General features: G+C 46.6%; 1 protein-coding gene across 5 annotated transcripts in view; it reads right to left on the reverse strand.

The window, feature by feature from the left end:
* Positions 1 to 16,536, reverse strand: part of AK9 (adenylate kinase 9) — a 406,441-nt gene that overhangs the window by 297,028 nt on the left and 92,877 nt on the right. For all 5 annotated transcript variants that reach the window (XM_063917113.1, XM_063917112.1, XM_063917116.1 and 2 more), the window contains exons 6-8: positions 16,236 to 16,348; positions 2,578 to 2,742; positions 2,082 to 2,204 (exon numbers count right to left, since the gene is read on the reverse strand). In XM_063917113.1, the coding sequence (XP_063773183.1) occupies positions 2,082 to 2,204; positions 2,578 to 2,742; positions 16,236 to 16,348 (401 nt within the window). The remainder of the gene's footprint in view (positions 1 to 2,081; positions 2,205 to 2,577; positions 2,743 to 16,235; positions 16,349 to 16,536) is intronic.

The following is a 16,536-nucleotide window of genomic DNA, read 5'->3' on the forward strand; positions in this document are numbered from 1 at the left end:
TACCAGTATGTGTGTATATACTTTTAAGGATATTTTCCAGCTTCCTATCAGCTGGTTCCTTGAGGGCGGCCGTATCAGGAGACGGTAACGCCACTTGTTTTGATAAGCGTGTGAGCGCCTTATCTACGCTAGGGGGTGTTTCCCAACGCGCCCTAACCTCTGGCGGGAAAGGGTATAATGCCAATAATTTTTTAGAAATTAGCAGTTTTTTATCGGGGGAAACCCACGCTTCATCACACACCTCATTTAATTCATCTGATTCAGGAAAAACTACGGGTAGTTTTTTCACACCCCACATAATACCCTTTTTTGTGGTACTTGTAGTATCAGAAATGTTCAAAACCTCCTTCATTGCCGTGATCATGTAACGTGTGGCCCTACTGGAAAATACGTTTGTTTCCTCACCGTCGACACTGGAGTCAGTGTCCGTGTCAGTGTCTGTAGCGACCTGAGGTAACGGGCGTTTTATAGCCCCTGACGGTGTTTGAGACGCCTGTACAGGTATTAACTGATTTGCCGGCTGTCTCATGTCGTCAACAGTCTTTTGCAAAGTGCCGACACTATCACGTAATTCTTTCCATAAGACCATCCAGTCAGGTGTCGACTCCCTAGGGGGTGACATCACTAACACAGGCAATTGCTCCGCCTCCACACCATTTTCCTCCTCATACATGTCGACACAGCGTACCGACACACAGCACACACACAGGGAATGCTCTGATAGAGGACAGGACCCCACTAGCCCTTTGGGGAGACAGAGGGAGAGTTTGCCAGCACACACCAGAGAGCTATATATATACAGGGATAACCTTATATAAGTGTTTTTCCCTAATATAGCTGCTGTATATATTAATATGCCAATTTAGTGCCTCCCCTCTCTTGTTTTACCCTGTTTCTGTAGTGCAGGACTGCAGGGGAGAGTCAGGGAGCCTTCCTCCAACGGAGCTGTGAGGAAAAAATGGCGCTTGTGTGCTGAGGAGATAGGCCGCCGAAAAAGGGGCGGAGCCTTTCTCCCGCTTTTTTGTGGAAAACTGACAGGGGTTAAATACATCCATATAGCCCAGGAGCTATATGTGATGTATTTTTAGCCATTTAAGGTATTTTCATTGCGTCCCAGGGCGCCCCCCCCCCAGCGCCCTGCACCCTCAGTGACCGGAGTGTGAAGTGTGCTGAGAGCAATGGCGCACAGCTGCGGTGCTGTGCGCTACCTTATTGAAGACAGGACGTCTTCTGCCGCCGATTTTCCGGACCTCTTCACTCTTCTGGCTCTGTAAGGGGGGCGGCGGCGCGGCTCCGGGACCCATCCATGGCTGGGCCTGTGATCGTCCCTCTGGAGCTAATGTCCAGTAGCCTGAGAAGCCCAATCCACTCTGCACGCAGGTGAGTTCGCTTCTTCTCCCCTTAGTCCCTCGATGCAGTGAGCCTGTTGCCAGCAGGTCTCACTGAAAATAAAAAAACCTATTTAAACTTTTACTCTAAGCAGCTCAGGAGAGCCACCTAGATTGCACCCTTCTCGTTCGGGCACAAAATCTTAACTGAGGCTTGGAGGAGGGTCATAGGGGGAGGAGCCAGTGCACACCAGCTAGTCCTAAAGCTTTTACTTTGTGCCCAGTCTCCTGCGGAGCCGCTGTTCCCCATGGTCCTTTCGGAGTCCCCAGCATCCACTAGGACGTTAGAGAAATTATATTTCAGAAAGTTGGGCTCACAAGGATCAACGAATTAAAGGTATCATATAAATAAATTATTAGTCACACAATAAAGTAAAAGTAAAGTTAATGTTACCAAATTAAAGTTTGAACAAAAAGTGCAAAACTACACATAAACAAATGTATAACCAACAATCTCAGTACTCTGTAAAGTACTGTAGCTCATTAGCTTTTAAAAACCACCTAAGGCCCTATTAAATAAATAGCCTAAAATAATTATCTGCCACTGTATTATAGGTTTACTAAATGTTTTATAGTTAAATCATTATATTTACTTTATTTACAAAGGAGGTTTAATAATAAAAGCATATTGTATCCTGAACAACTTTTGTTACAAAGCATAAAAAATATAATTTTGTATTGGGTAACTTTTACCTCCACGGGACGTAAAAGTGTGTCTTTGTATAATTGTATGCTCTCGTCAACATTTTCAGGGAAGTCCTCAGGTCTATGCACAAGGTGGTCCAATTTTTCTTTTAAGTTCTCAGGTTCTTCTTCCTAAACAAACAAATAAGTCCCAACTGATACATTAGTGATGAGTACATAAGACACTGCTCCGTGTTTATCATTTCTTCCTGACAAATTTACTGCCAAGCTAATAACAACGGGAAAACAAAGAGGAATAAAATCATGCCTTATAAGAAAATTAAACCACCACAATTGATGCTCTGGGCAGGGTCAGTTGCTATATATATTTAAGTTACCAGATACGTAACTATATAGAACCAATATTAGATTGCTGAGACAATTGCTGATTTAGCTTTTTACAAAAATGTATAACCCTGTGTTGTAGTACTACTGTACATCATTACACGGCTGTTTAATCTACCAGATTCCATGAGATAAAAAGGATGCACTAGTATGGTATGACCTCTTCTTCCAGCTCTTCCTCCTCCGCCTCCTCTTCTCCTTCTTCTTGAGGTTTCTTCTTTACGTCCTTGAGAGCAGAATCCCAATCTTGCCGTTGATAAACTATCCCTGTATCTGGATCTTGCTTCCGTCCAGCCAGTCTTTTGCCCAAGTCTTTGTCTGGACACTTGAAGAGACAGACATTTTAAATAACTGAGGAAAATAAGTTAGAAGGTCTCTGATGGGATAGTGATAAAGAGTTTTAGACATAAAATGAAACAGGAGCACAATAACTATTATTTATAGAGGATTTTCCCTGACAAGCTCTTATCTGAGCAATGCTTTCTGCAGAAAATAGGTTAATAAACAGGCCCCTAAGTTCTTCTAACATGAGAAAAAAATATTTCAGTGACTAAAGTCTGCTACCTATTATCTGATAACGTTTTCTATCATTAGTTCCCATTTTAGTCAATCAAAATTTTTATCTTAAATTTGTTTCCCCCCCCTAATATAAAGCACATATGGCTTTGTGCTGTAATTACAAACAAATGGCGTGTTAAGTGACTTAGACAGATCATGAATGCCTCTGGGGAGAATTGATTAAAATTGTTCCTATGGTTACCACATTGCAGAGATGCAATACCGTAGTTTCAAACACATGTGAATGTAATCATAACTTGAAGTAAATATCACCTCAAAGCTGCACTACAACCTACAGAGGCAGCCTGCAATGCAGCTCCTCCCACTCCCTGCAGTCTCAGGGACAGGGGCTGTGTGACATTTTGGGGGGCAGTGTGAGTAGTAGCAATGTAACACTAAGAAATGAAAACTTTATTAAATTTTTTACATAAATAACAATAGATGCAGAATAGCAATTATGTTATTAAATTTTTTTGCCATCAGCAATTCAAGGCATATCAATAGGGCATACAGTTACAGTATTTGCATTGGGATTTCAAAGGGGCTGACATCTGAGAGGCGATAGTGACGGATAGCCTTATGCAAAAGAGCTTTCACATCAGTATAACTATAACAATAAAAATATAGATTGAAACTAAAAATAGGATTTTAATACCTACCGGTAAATCCTTTTCTCTTAGTCCGTAGAGGATGCTGGGGACGCTTCAAGAACCATGGGGTATAGACAGGATCCGCAGGAGACATGGGCACTTTAAGACTTTGAATGGGTGTGAACTGGCTCCTCCCTCTATGCCCCTCCTCCAGACTCCAGTTTAAGTAACTGTGCCCAGGGAGACGGACATTTCGAGGAAAGAATTTATTGTTAAACCACGGTGAGCATCTTACCAGCTCACACCTCTAGTATGCCGCAGAACATGACGTTCAATAGAACACCAGCCGACGGCATGAAGAATATGCAGCAATATGCTGACAGAAAGCATAACACAACCTGTGTGTAAACACAACCAATAACAGCATAACGCATGCTACGGCATGAATAACGTCAGCAACAGGCTGACTTAAACGCAACACACCATGTGTGTAACCATACACAATAACTGCAGATACAGTACGCACTGGGACAGGCGCCCAGCATCCTCTACGGACTAAGAGAAAAGGATTTACCGGTAGGTATTAAAATCCTATTTTCTCATACGTCCTAGAGGATGCTGGGGACGCTTCAAGAACCATGGGGTTTATACCAAGAGAACGGGCGGGAGAGTGCGGATGACTCTGCAGCACCGATTGACCAAACAAGAGGTCCTCATCAGCCAGGGTATCAAACTTGTAAAACTTCGCAAAGGTGTTTGATCCCGACCAAGTAGCTGCTCGGCAAAGCTGTAATGCCGAGACCCCTCGGGCAGCCGCCCAGGATGCGCCCACTTTTCTGGTAGAATGGGCCTTCACCGATTTCGGTAACGGCAATCCCGCCATAGAATGAGCCTGCTGAATCGTATTACAGATCCAGCGTTCAATAGTTTGCTTGGACGCAGGAGCCCCAATCTAGTTGGGAGCCCACAGGACAAACAGAGCCTCCGTTTTCCTAATCTGAGCCGTTCTGGCGACATAAATCTTCAAAGCTCTGACCACATCGAGAGACTTCGATTCCGCCAAGGCTTCAGTAGCCACTGGCACCACAATAGGCTGGTTCACGTGAAACGATGAAACCGCTTTTGGCAAAAATTGCTGACGAGTTCTCAACTCCGCTCTATCTGCGTGGAAGATTAAATAGGGGCTTTTGTGAGACAAAGCCGCTAATTCAGACACCCGCCTTGCGGATGCCAAGGCCAACAGCATGACCACTTTCCAAGTGAGGAATTTCAATTCAACCTTACGTTAAGGTTCAAACCAATGAGATTGCAGGAACTGCAACACCACATTAAGATCCCATGGTGCCACCGGGGGCACAAAGGGAGGTTGAATGTGCAGCACGCCTTTCACGAAAGTCTGAACTTCTGGAAGGGATGCCAATTCTTTTTGAAAGAAAATTGATAAGGCTGAAATTTGTACTTTAATGGAGCCTAACTTTAGGCCCGCATCCACACCTGCCTGCAGAAAATGGAGAAAACGCCCCAGCTGAAATTCCTCCGTAGGAGCCTTCTTGGATTCACACCAAGACACATATTTTCTCCAAATACGGTGGTAATGTTTCGCCGTTACTTCTTTTCTAGCCTGAAGCAGTGTGGGAATGACTTCATTGGGAATACCCTTTCGGCTAGGATTTGGCGTTCAACTGCCATGCCGTCAAACGCAGCCGCGGTAAGTCTTGATACACGCACGGCCCCTGCTGTAACAGGTCCTCTCGTAGAGGAAGAGGCTAGGAATCTCCTATGAGTAATTCCTGAAGATCCGGATACCAGGCCCTCCTTGGCCAGTCTGGAACAATGAGTATCGCATGAACCCTTGTTCTTCTTATGATCTTTATCACTTTTGGAATGAGTGGAAGTGGAGGGAACACTTAGACCGACTGAAACAACCACCGTGTCACTAGGGCGTCCGCCGCTATTGCTTGCGGGTCCCTTGACCTGTAACAGTATCTCTGAAGCTTCTTATTGAGGTGAGACGTCATCTTGTCTATTATAGGAATCCCTCAATGACTTGTCACTTCTGTGAAAAAACTCTGAATGAAGACACCACTCTCCTGGATGAAGAACGTGTCTGCCGAGGAAGCCTGCTTCCCAGTTGTCCACCCCTGGAACGAACACCGCTGACAGAGCGCGCATATGATTTCGTCGCCCAGCGGAAAATCTTTCTGGCTTCTGCCATTGCTGCTTCGGTTTTTGTTTGTAGAAAACCGTTATAAACGGCCCTTACCTCTAGACCGTTAATGTGGTGACAAGTATCCTAACTTGACCCTCTTCCTTGGAAGTATTCCTCCTGTGTGACAGCTCCCCCGCCTCTAAGGCATGTATCCGTGGTCCCTAGGATCCAGTCCAAAACCTGCGCTTTTGAGAACTGTGCCGCTACCACAGGAGTGAAACTCTGGTCCTGAAAAAACAGGATTATCCCAGGTGGAAACCGGACCAATTGTCCAACTGGTCCTGCTAAAAACCCTCTGGGATTTAACCTGCTCACTGAATGGCCTCGTAGGCCGCAACCATCTTTTTCATCAACGGAATGTAATGATGGATTGACCCTGTTGCAGATCTGACCCGACTCTGGATCCTCAGAGCTTTTTCCACTGGAAGAAACAAACTCTCAACAGTTCTGTATCTAACAGTATTTCCAACGCCGACAACCGCGTCGTTGGGATCAACAGTGATTCTGGCAAGTTCAGGAGCCAACCACTTTGTTGAAGAACTGTCAGGGAGAATGCAACGTTTTGCACCACTTGGTTTCTTGACCTCGCCATAATCAGGAGAGCGTCCTAGTAAAGAATAATAATGACTCTTTTACTATCGAAGGAAAACCATCATACCGCCATCACTCCGGTGAATTGGTAATGACAATCCTGAATAGCAAACCCAGGTAAGCCTAATGCGGAAGAAACCGTAATTAGACCTCCTTTCTCCTTTTTCAGATTGGAGATCCCTGCGCTGAGAGATTCCAGCTTGTAGTTCAACTTCTAAAGGTAGAAATGTTTGGGATTTTAGAGATAGGATTGCTCTGACTGAGCCGTCCGGCCTCGGGAGCATGAAATAGCTTGAATATCAGCTTCCTTTTTTTTTTTGGTGTGACTTGGACATCAGGACAATGACCTGATCCTGACACAACTCTTGTATGGCGTCGCATACTACCTCCCCGTCCAGAGGAGAATCGGTAAGGTCTATTTGAAAAAATCGGTGTGGGGAAACGTCTGGAAACTGCAGTATGTCCCCCTTGGGACTCTATTCTTAAACTCACTGGTCTATGTCCGTTCCAGGACTGACTGATGAGTATTATACGTGGTCCCACCGGTGTGGGCTCCCGCAAGATAGACCCAGCGTCATGCGGTGGATGTGGCAGAAACAGAGGATGATTTCTGCGTCTGCGAACTTGAAAAGACTGCTGACCTCTTACCTTTTCACCTTCCTCTACCTGCAAAGACAGGGAAATCCGTATCTATTCGGTCGAAATGACTGCATCCTACAATAATGCGTCACCAACTGTTGTGAGGGAACATAGGGCAAGAAGGTAGACTTACCAGTGGTATCTGCCGAGATCAACTTAACAAGACCATCCCCAAACCAGGTTTCACCTTCATAGGGAAGAGACTCCAGTTCTTCTCGGAGTCAGCCTCAGCACTCCATTGGTGAATCCACAACGCCCTCCTAGTCGAGACCGCCATGGAATTGGCCCGCGAACCCAAGAGTCCTATATCCCTTGTGGTCGCACGGGAGTCTGCTGCAATGTTATAGATATGACCCAACTTAAGGAGTACTCTGCATACAACTACTCCCCCATGCGCACGTAATGCAAGTATAATCAACGTACACACGGACACATAATTAGAGTATCACATATCTTCCTGCATACGATCCTTTGTGACAGGGCCCCGTGCAGAACAGGGAGTGACTCTCACTTTATTCTATCCACGGCGGGAAAAGAATAAACACTCGGAATCCTCTTGAGGATTTGAAACCATCTTGTCACGGCCGCTCAGCACATGAGAAGGAATAACCTTACCTCAGCATTCATTATAAATTTTTTTATATATACATATATTTACCTTTAAATACACCTATACACACAAATATCTATATATATATATATATATATATATATATATAAAACTCATATATAAATATCCCTTTTGACAGGAACAGCAGGGTCCCTAGTGATGTTAATACGTTCTTAATGTGTATGAAACGTGTACTGAATGCCGATTTTGTGGCTCTAGTAAGGAAACATTATGGTCGACATAAGAAACAGTATTCGTGTCGATCTCCGGGAGTAGTAACTGGGCAAAAATAAGAATTTACTCACCGGTAATTCTATTTCTCGTAGTCCGTAGTGGATGCTGGGTACTCCGTAAGGACCATGGGGTATAGACGGGCTCCGCAGGAGACTGGGCACTCTTAAAAGAAAGATTAGGTACTATATCTGGTGTGCACTGGCTCCTCCCTCTATGCCCCTCCTCCAGACCTCAGTTAGGGAAACTGTGCCCGGAAGAGCTGACATTACTAGGAAAGGATTTGGAATCCAGGGTAAGACTCATACCAGCCACACCAATCACACCGTACAACTCGTGATAACTATACCCAGTTAACAGTATGAACAATAACTGAGCCTCTCTCAACAGATGGCTCATACAATAACCCTTTAGTTAAGCAATAACTATATACATGTATAGCAGAGAGTCCGCACTTGGGACGGGCTCCCAGCATCCACTACGGACTACGATAAATAGAATTACCGGTGAGTAAATTCTTATTTTCTCTGACGTCCTAGTGGATGCTGGGTACTCCGTAAGGACCATGGGGATTATACCAAAGCTCCCAAACGGGCGGGAGAGTGCGGATGACTCTGCAGCACCGAATGAGCAAACTCAAGGTCCTCCTCAGCCAGGGTATCAAACTTGTAGAATTTTGCAAAAGTGTTTGAACCCGACCAAGTAGCAGCTCGGCAAAGTTGTAAAGCCGAGACCCCTCGGGCAGCTGCCCAAGAAGAGCCCACCTTCCTCGTGGAATGGGCTTTTACTAATTTAGGATGCGGCAGTCCAGCCGCAGAATGTGCAAGCTGAATCGTGCTACAGATCCAGCGAGCAATAGTCTGCTTTGAAGCAGGAGCACCCAGCTTGTTGGGTGCATGCAGGATAAATAGCGAGTCAGTTTTTCTGACTCTAGCCGTCCTGGAAACATAAAGTTTCAGGGCCCGGACTACGTCCAGCAACTTGGAATCCTCCAAGTCCCTAGTAGCCGCAAGCACCACAATAGGTTGGTTCAAATGAAACGATGATACCACCTTAGGGAGAAATTGGGGACGAGTCCTCCATTCTGCCCTTTCCATATGGAAGATCAGATATGGGCTTTTACATGACAAAGCCGCCAATTCTGACACACGCCTAGTCCAAGCTAAGGCCAAAAGCATGACCACTTTCCACGTGAGATATTTTAGCTCCACGGTCTTAAGTGGCTCAAACCAGTGGGATTTTAGGAATCCAACACACGTTAAGATCCCAAGGTGCCACTGGAGGCACAAAAGGGGCTGAATATGCAGCACCCCTGTAACAACGTCCGAACTTCAGGCAGTGAAGCCAGTTCTTTTTGAGAGAAAAAGGGATAGGGCCGAAATCTTGGCCTTTATGGATCCTAATTTTAGGCCCATAGTCACTCCTGACTGTAGGAAGTGCAGGAATCGACCCCCCTGGAATTCCTCTGTAGGGCCTTCCCGGCCACACACCAAGCAACCTATTTTCACCATATACAGTGAAAAAGTCTTGCTGTCACGTCTTTCCTAGCCTTTATCAGCGTAGGAATAACTGCATCCGGAATGCCCTTTTCCGCTAGGATCCGACGTTCAACCGCCATGCCGTCCAACGCAGCCGCGGTAAGTCTTGGATCAGACAGGGTCCCTGTTGCAACATGTCCTGACTGAGAGGCAGAGGCCATGGGTCCTCTGAGAGCATTTCTTGCAGTTCCGGGTACCGAGTCCTTCTTGGCCAATCCGGAGCAAAGAATATTGTTCACACTCCTCCGTTTATTACAATTCTCAGCCCTTGGGTCTGAGAGGAAGAGGAGGGAATATATAGACCGTCTGGAACACCCACGGTGTTACTAGTGCGACCACAGCTATCGCCTGAGAGTCCCTTGACCCAGCGTAAAACCTTTTTTATCTTTTTATTGAGGTGGGACGTCATGTAGTCCACCTGAGGCAGTTTCCATCAATTTGCAAAACTGCGTGAAGACTTCCTGATGAAGTCACCACTTTCCCGGGTGGAGGTCGTGTCCACTCCCGGAAAGAACACTGCTGACAGTGCGCTTACTTGATTCTCCGCCCAGCGAAGAATTCTGGTGGCTTCTACCCTCGCCACCCTGCTCCTTGTGCCACCCTGGCGGTTTACATGAGCCCCTGCGGTCTGACTGGATCAGAACCGGTTGGTCCCGAAGCAGGAACTCCGCTTGACTTAGGGCGTTGTATATGGCCCTTAGTTCCAGGATATTGATGCGAAGGCAAGTCTGTTGGCTTGACCACAAACCTTGGAATTTTCTTCCCTGTGTAACTGCCCCCCACCCTCGGAGGCTTGCATCCGTGGTCACCAGGACCCAGTCCTGAATGCCGAATCTGCGGCCCTCGAGAAGTTGAGCACTCCACAGCCACCACAGGAGAGACACCCTGGCCCTGGGGGATAGGGTGATTAACCGATGCATCTGAAGATGTGATCCGGACCACTTGTCCAGTAAGTTCCATTGTCCTTGCATGGAACCAGCCGAAGGGGATGGCCTCGTATGATGCCATCATCCTTCCCAGGACTCGAGTGCAGTGATGCACTAACACCTGTTTTGGTTTTCAATGGATTCCTGAGCAGTGTCATGAGCTCCTGAGCTCTCTCTATCACTGTCACAACTGAGGGCCTGAGCTGACGGGAGGCAGCCTCAGTTGTAGGGGCTGAGGTGTAGTGAAACCTGGCAGGTTGTATCAGACCCCTGGACATGTAAGTTACACGTAGAGAGATTGCCCGAAGGCGTGACCACGACAACCAAGATAAAAGTCAATGATGTTTATTTGACAAACTCCATGCAACACAGCAGTAATAAAAGAGAAACGTAAAATCAGCAGTAATATAACACAGTTCCTGGGTACTACAGGATGGCAATGGCCACAGGGCTCTGGTAGTATGGGTACAGTTCTTATTGACCTCTAGATGGAAAGTCCTTACCAGACCCGACGGTAGTAATGGAGATAGCCCAGGATCATACCAGCTGATGTTCCATGGAAAGCTGGGCTGCTGTAGATAAAGTGGCTGCTGTGGGTACTGGTTGGAACCAGACAGATGTAGACACGGAGTGGATACTGGATGGAACCAGCCAAATAATAAATGAAGCTTGAGAGCGATGAAATACAAATGATAAATGAAGCTTGAGAACGGTGAAATATTAGTACCGGTGGTAAATGGAAATCTGCAGAAATGGTACCGGCCCTTTAAGAAGAGCTGATCTCTGCTGGAAGCTAAATGCTGGAAGCAGGTGAATCTGTAGCTGGAAACAGATGAGTCCCAGAGGACTGGAGAGTCAGGCTGCACTGCAGGTGGTAGACTGGAGAAGGTCTCTTTAGTGGAAGCTTGGAGACAGGAACTGGAACCTGGAAAACAACCACAGGAGAGAGACAGACTGGAACAAGGTATGACAAACAAAGCACTGACGATTTCCTGACCCAGGCACAGGATACTTATACCTGCAGCAATGCAGGCATTGGCTGGGCAATTATGCAGATTTCCAGAGGCAGTGGATTGGTGGAACTGAGACATGTGATTGGATCCAACATGGCTGCGCCCATGTTAGAACTTGGAGGGAAAGCTGGTTTGGAAACCATGTGGAAACATAACAGTAATGGCGGCGCCGGCCGCAGAGGACAGGAGACGCCATGCAGGATTCAAACATGGCGCCGCTGTGACAGCGTCTCAGCGTGACAGGAGGGATATGCAAAATGTGGACACAGATGAGATCCGGCCTTGGAACGCTGAGCCAGCCTCAGGAGACATCTGAAAGGCAAGTAATGGCGTCCAGATACCCGGATCGTGACAATCGGGAGATAAACCCTCTTCTGGTCTGTGTCTAGGATCATGCCTAGGCGAGGCAGATGAGCTGTAGGAACCAACTGCGACTTCGGAATATATAGAATCCAGTCGTGTTGCCGTTTCACTTCCAGAGAAGGTGATAGGCTGTCCAGCAACTGCTCTCTTGATCTCGCTTTTATGAGGAGATCATCCAAGTATGTGATAATAGTGACACCTTGCTTCCGCAGGAGCACCATCATATCCGCCATTACCTTGGTGAAATTGGTAATGACAATCCCGTACCGCAATTCTGAGGTACGCCTGATGAGGTGGATAAATGGGGACACGAAGGTATGCATCCCTTATGTCCCGATTCATTTCAGGCTTGCAATGACCGCTCTTAGCGATTCCATCTTGAACCTGAACCTTTTCAGGTATATGTTCAGGGATTTTAATACAATATGGGTCTAACCGAACCGTCTGGTTTCAGGATTATAACATGGTCGAATAATAACACCCTCTTGTTGAAGGAGGGGACCCTTGACCACCACCTGTTGAAGATACAATTTACGAATTGCAGTTAACACTGGCTCACTCTGTTGGGGGGAAGCCCGCCGGGTCCTCGGTGAGGGGGCATCTTCTCACAGTCCAGCCTGTATCCCTGCGATACAATTTCTATTGCCCAGGGATCTAACAGGGAGTGAACCCACTTGTGGCTGAACTTACGAAGGCGTGTCCCCACCGGGCCTAGCTCCGCCTGTGGAGCCCCAGCGACATGCGGTAGATTTTTGTAGAGGCCGGGGAGGACTTCTGTTCCTGGGGACTAGCTGTGTTGTACAGCTTCTTTCCTCTGCCCCCGGCTCTGACAAGAAAGGACGCACCTCAGACTTTCTTGTTTCTTTATTCGAAAAGCTGCATTTAATAATGTTGTGCTTTCCTAGGCTGTGCAGGAATATAAGGCAAAATATCAGAATCACCAGCTATAGCTGTGGAGACCAGGCCCGAGAACCTTTCTCCACACAATCCTCAGCCTTCCATATGCCTCTTAAGTCGGCATCATCTGTCCAATGTATATTCTACAGGACACGTCAAGCAGAAATCGACATAGCTTTTGTCTCTAGGACCCAGTATACTCATGTCCCTTTGGGCATGCTTTATAATTATATATCTATCACTTAAGACAGCATCTTAAAATATTTATATGCATACTAGGGTCTCAATCTCTGCTGATAAGGTACCTGTCCACGCTGCCACAGCGCTATAAACCCATGCCGACACAATCGCCGGTCTGGGTAGTATACTAGAATGTGCACACTATCTGCAGGATCCCTGAGAATAGCTAGTGCAAACAGGACACCCAAGGGGAAGATTCTCAACACATCCTGGCCCTAGTGGGGAAAGGATACAGCCTGAGAATTCTCTTGTGGGAAGCTGCCGTCTCTTGTCTGGAGATTCCCGCTCTTTTTCCTCATGAGAGGAGGGAAATTTACCTCAGCATTCTTCCCCTTAACATGTGTACTCTCGTGTCAGGGACAGATGAGTCATCAGTGATATGCAAATCATCTTTTATTCCAATAATCATATATTGAATATCTTTTAGCCCTCTTGGCTGTAACTTTGCATTATCGTAGTCGACAGTGGAGTTAAACTCCGTGTCGATACTTTGTTATTTTGGATAGTGAACATAGAGAGACTCTGAAGGACTCTGTGACATAGGGACAGACCAGGGTAGATTTCCTTTCTGTTCCCTAACCTTTTGTGCAATAATTTTACCTCAGCACTTACACATATCCAAACAGGTGTCGGCGTTGTCGACGGAGACACCCTCCCACACACATATCCGCTCTATCACCTCCTTAGAGGAGCCTTTAACCTCAGACATGTCGACACACGCGTACCGACACACCACACACACAGGGGATGCTCTATTTGAAGACAGTTCCCCCACAAGGCCCTTTGGAGAGACAGAGAGAGAGCGCTATATAATACAGGGATGTACACTATACTGAGTGATTTTTCCCCTATAGCAGCTTATAAACACAGTTTTGCGCCTAAATTTATGTGCCCCCCTTCTCTTTTTTACCCTTTGTGTACCAGGATACTGCAGGGGAGAGCCTGGGGAGCTTCCTTCCAGCTGAGCTGTGAAGAGAAAATGGCACCGGTGTGCTGAGGAAGAAGGCCCGGCCCCCTCAGCGGCGGGCTTCTGTCCTTTTATGTACTTTAATGGCGGGGGTTAATGCACATATACAGTTTATCAGACTGTATTATGTGCTTTTCGCCAAGTAAGGTAATCTAATTGCTGCCCAGGGCGCCCCCCCAGCGCCCTGCACCCATCAGTGACCGGAGTGTGTGGTGTGCTAAGGGAGCAATGGCGCACAGCTGCAGTGCTGTGTGCTACCTTAATGAAGACCGGAGTCTTCAGCGGCCGATTTTCAACTTCTCTTCGTTCTTCTGGCTCTGCAAGGGGGACGGCGGCGCGGCTCCGGGACCGGACGACCGAGGACTGGGCCTGTGTTCGATCCCTCTGGAGCTAATGGTGTCCAGTAGCCTTAGAAGCCCAAGCTAGCTGCAAGCAGGTAGGTTCGCTTCTCTCCCCTCAGTCCCACGTAGCAGTGAGTCTGTTGCCAGCAGATCTCACTGAAAATAAAAAACCTAACAAATACTTTCTTTTCTAGGAAGCTCAGGAGAGCCCCTAGGGTGCATCCAGCTCTGGCCGGGCACAGATACTAACTAACTGAGGTCTGGAGGAGGGGCATAGAGGGAGGAGCCAGTGCACACCAGATATAGTACCTAATCTTTCTTTTAAGAGTGCCCAGTCTCCTGCGGAGCCTGTCTATACCCCATGGTTCTTACGGAGTACCCAGCATCCACTAGGACGTCAGAGAAATAACATTTATGCGATCCCGAGGGGTCTGAGGGAAATCTATTCTATGAATATGACACCCTCCATAAATATTACTACGTCTGTGTTCGTGCCACAGACCTATGCAACCTTACTATACATACATATACATATAGGTATAATCCTTTCTGATATGCATCACATTATCATGCCAATTTTTAACCAGTCAAATATTGTTGGTGACGACAGGGTCACCACCACATGTCTGTGTCTCCCATATCGTTTTCTCTTGGGAAGAACATACATCTACTGACATGTTGACACTTATTCACATGTACCAAGTACCATTATGAGTCGACGGTGCCGACAGAGTCATTCCCACAGCCGTTTGTGGCAGTGCACTCAGCTTCAGATATGCCAACACACGTGTACCAAACACATTACACTGGCTATAAGGGATAGACCCCAGTACATTCTGTCAGGGAAACACAGAAGGAGTTTACCAGCTCATTTCCACAGTGCTCATTATATAATGTGCTTTTTTATCTTTAACTTATAATGCACCAAACAACTGTGCCCCCCCCTCGTTTTTCACTGTCATCTGTACAGCAGTGTTTTGGAAGGACCAGCGTCTCTATGAGGAGAAAATGGTGCTGAAATGAGCTGAGCGGTAAGCCCCGCCCCCTTAATGGCGCGCTTCAGCCCCGCTATTTCTTACATATATTTATACTGGCGGGGGTTAAATCTAGAGCCTGGGCACTTATATATTCGTTTGCAAGTCTCTGTTGAGGATTTATATGCTGCTCGGGGCGCCCCCCGCGCCCTGCACCCTACAGTGCCTGTGTGTGTGGGAGCATGGCGCACAGCGCGGTCGCTGTGCGGTACCTCAAAGCCGTCACTGAAGTCTTCTGATCTTCTTCTACTCACCCGTCTTCTGACTTCTGGCTCTGCAAGGGGGGTGACGGTGGCCTCTGGGAACGAGCATCTAGGCGTACCTAGCGATCAGACCCTCTGGAGCTAATGGTGTCCAGTAGCCAAAGAAGCAGAGCCTTGAAACTCACAAAAGAATGTCTGCTTCTCTCCCCTCAGTCCCACGAAGCAGGGAGCCTGTTGCCAGCAGGTCTCCCTGAAAATAATAAACCTAACATAAAGTCTTTTCAGAGAAATTCAGTAGAGCTCCCCTGCGTGTGACCAGTCTCACTGGGCACAGAATCTAAACTGGAGTCTGGAGCAGGGGCATAGAGGGAGGAGCCAGTGCCCATGTCTCCTGCGGATCCCGTCTATACCCCATGGTTCTTGAAGCGTCCCCAGCATCCTCTAGGACGTATGAGAATAGTGAGTTAATCTAAAAGAGTTATAAACTGTGCATCGTAAAATTTCCACTGGCCTAACCTGAACTTGTGTGAGGTGGGGGTGTACACCCAAAAGGTCACCTTTGGGACTTCTTAGCTCCTTTTTTGCCAATGGAACACAGGGAGTTTGCACGTTCAACAAGCATCAGAGAAAATCCGCAGTAACCCAGTGCTCCTTTATTGTTTAATAAGTACTTTTCTTGCAATATCACCAATTCCCATGATTGACTAACACTAGGGCAAACCAGGTACAAACAAGCCAAACACCATGCTTCTCAGAGGGTAAGACTGTTTATGTTTTCAATCTGCTGCAAATCTCCATTTTAAAAGACCTAACCAGTATAGTATGTGTTTCTTTAAACAATATCTTTATTAATAATAAATACTTTTACCTTTATATTAATTATGACATCCGGCTTTAATTTAAAGTTTTTGATTAGGTCAATTTGTTCTGGAACCTTCATGTATTCCTCAGAGAGTGACGGCAGCCCACAGAGCACATAGCCTAAATTGGGGATAGAAAGATGGAAGAAATTATTTGAAATCTTACGTATTGATTTCCAATATGAGGGATAAAACAGGAAAACCTCTGTGCTCAATAATGGCAAAAGTATAAAACAACTGATATAGAACTTAGAATGCTACTATATCATGGAACAGAAACAATGGTAACGAATTATATTCCCATTCTGC

Source organism: Pseudophryne corroboree, chromosome 4, assembly GCF_028390025.1.
Source record: "Pseudophryne corroboree isolate aPseCor3 chromosome 4, aPseCor3.hap2, whole genome shotgun sequence".
In the NCBI taxonomy this organism is placed as follows: Eukaryota; Metazoa; Chordata; class Amphibia; order Anura; family Myobatrachidae; genus Pseudophryne; species Pseudophryne corroboree.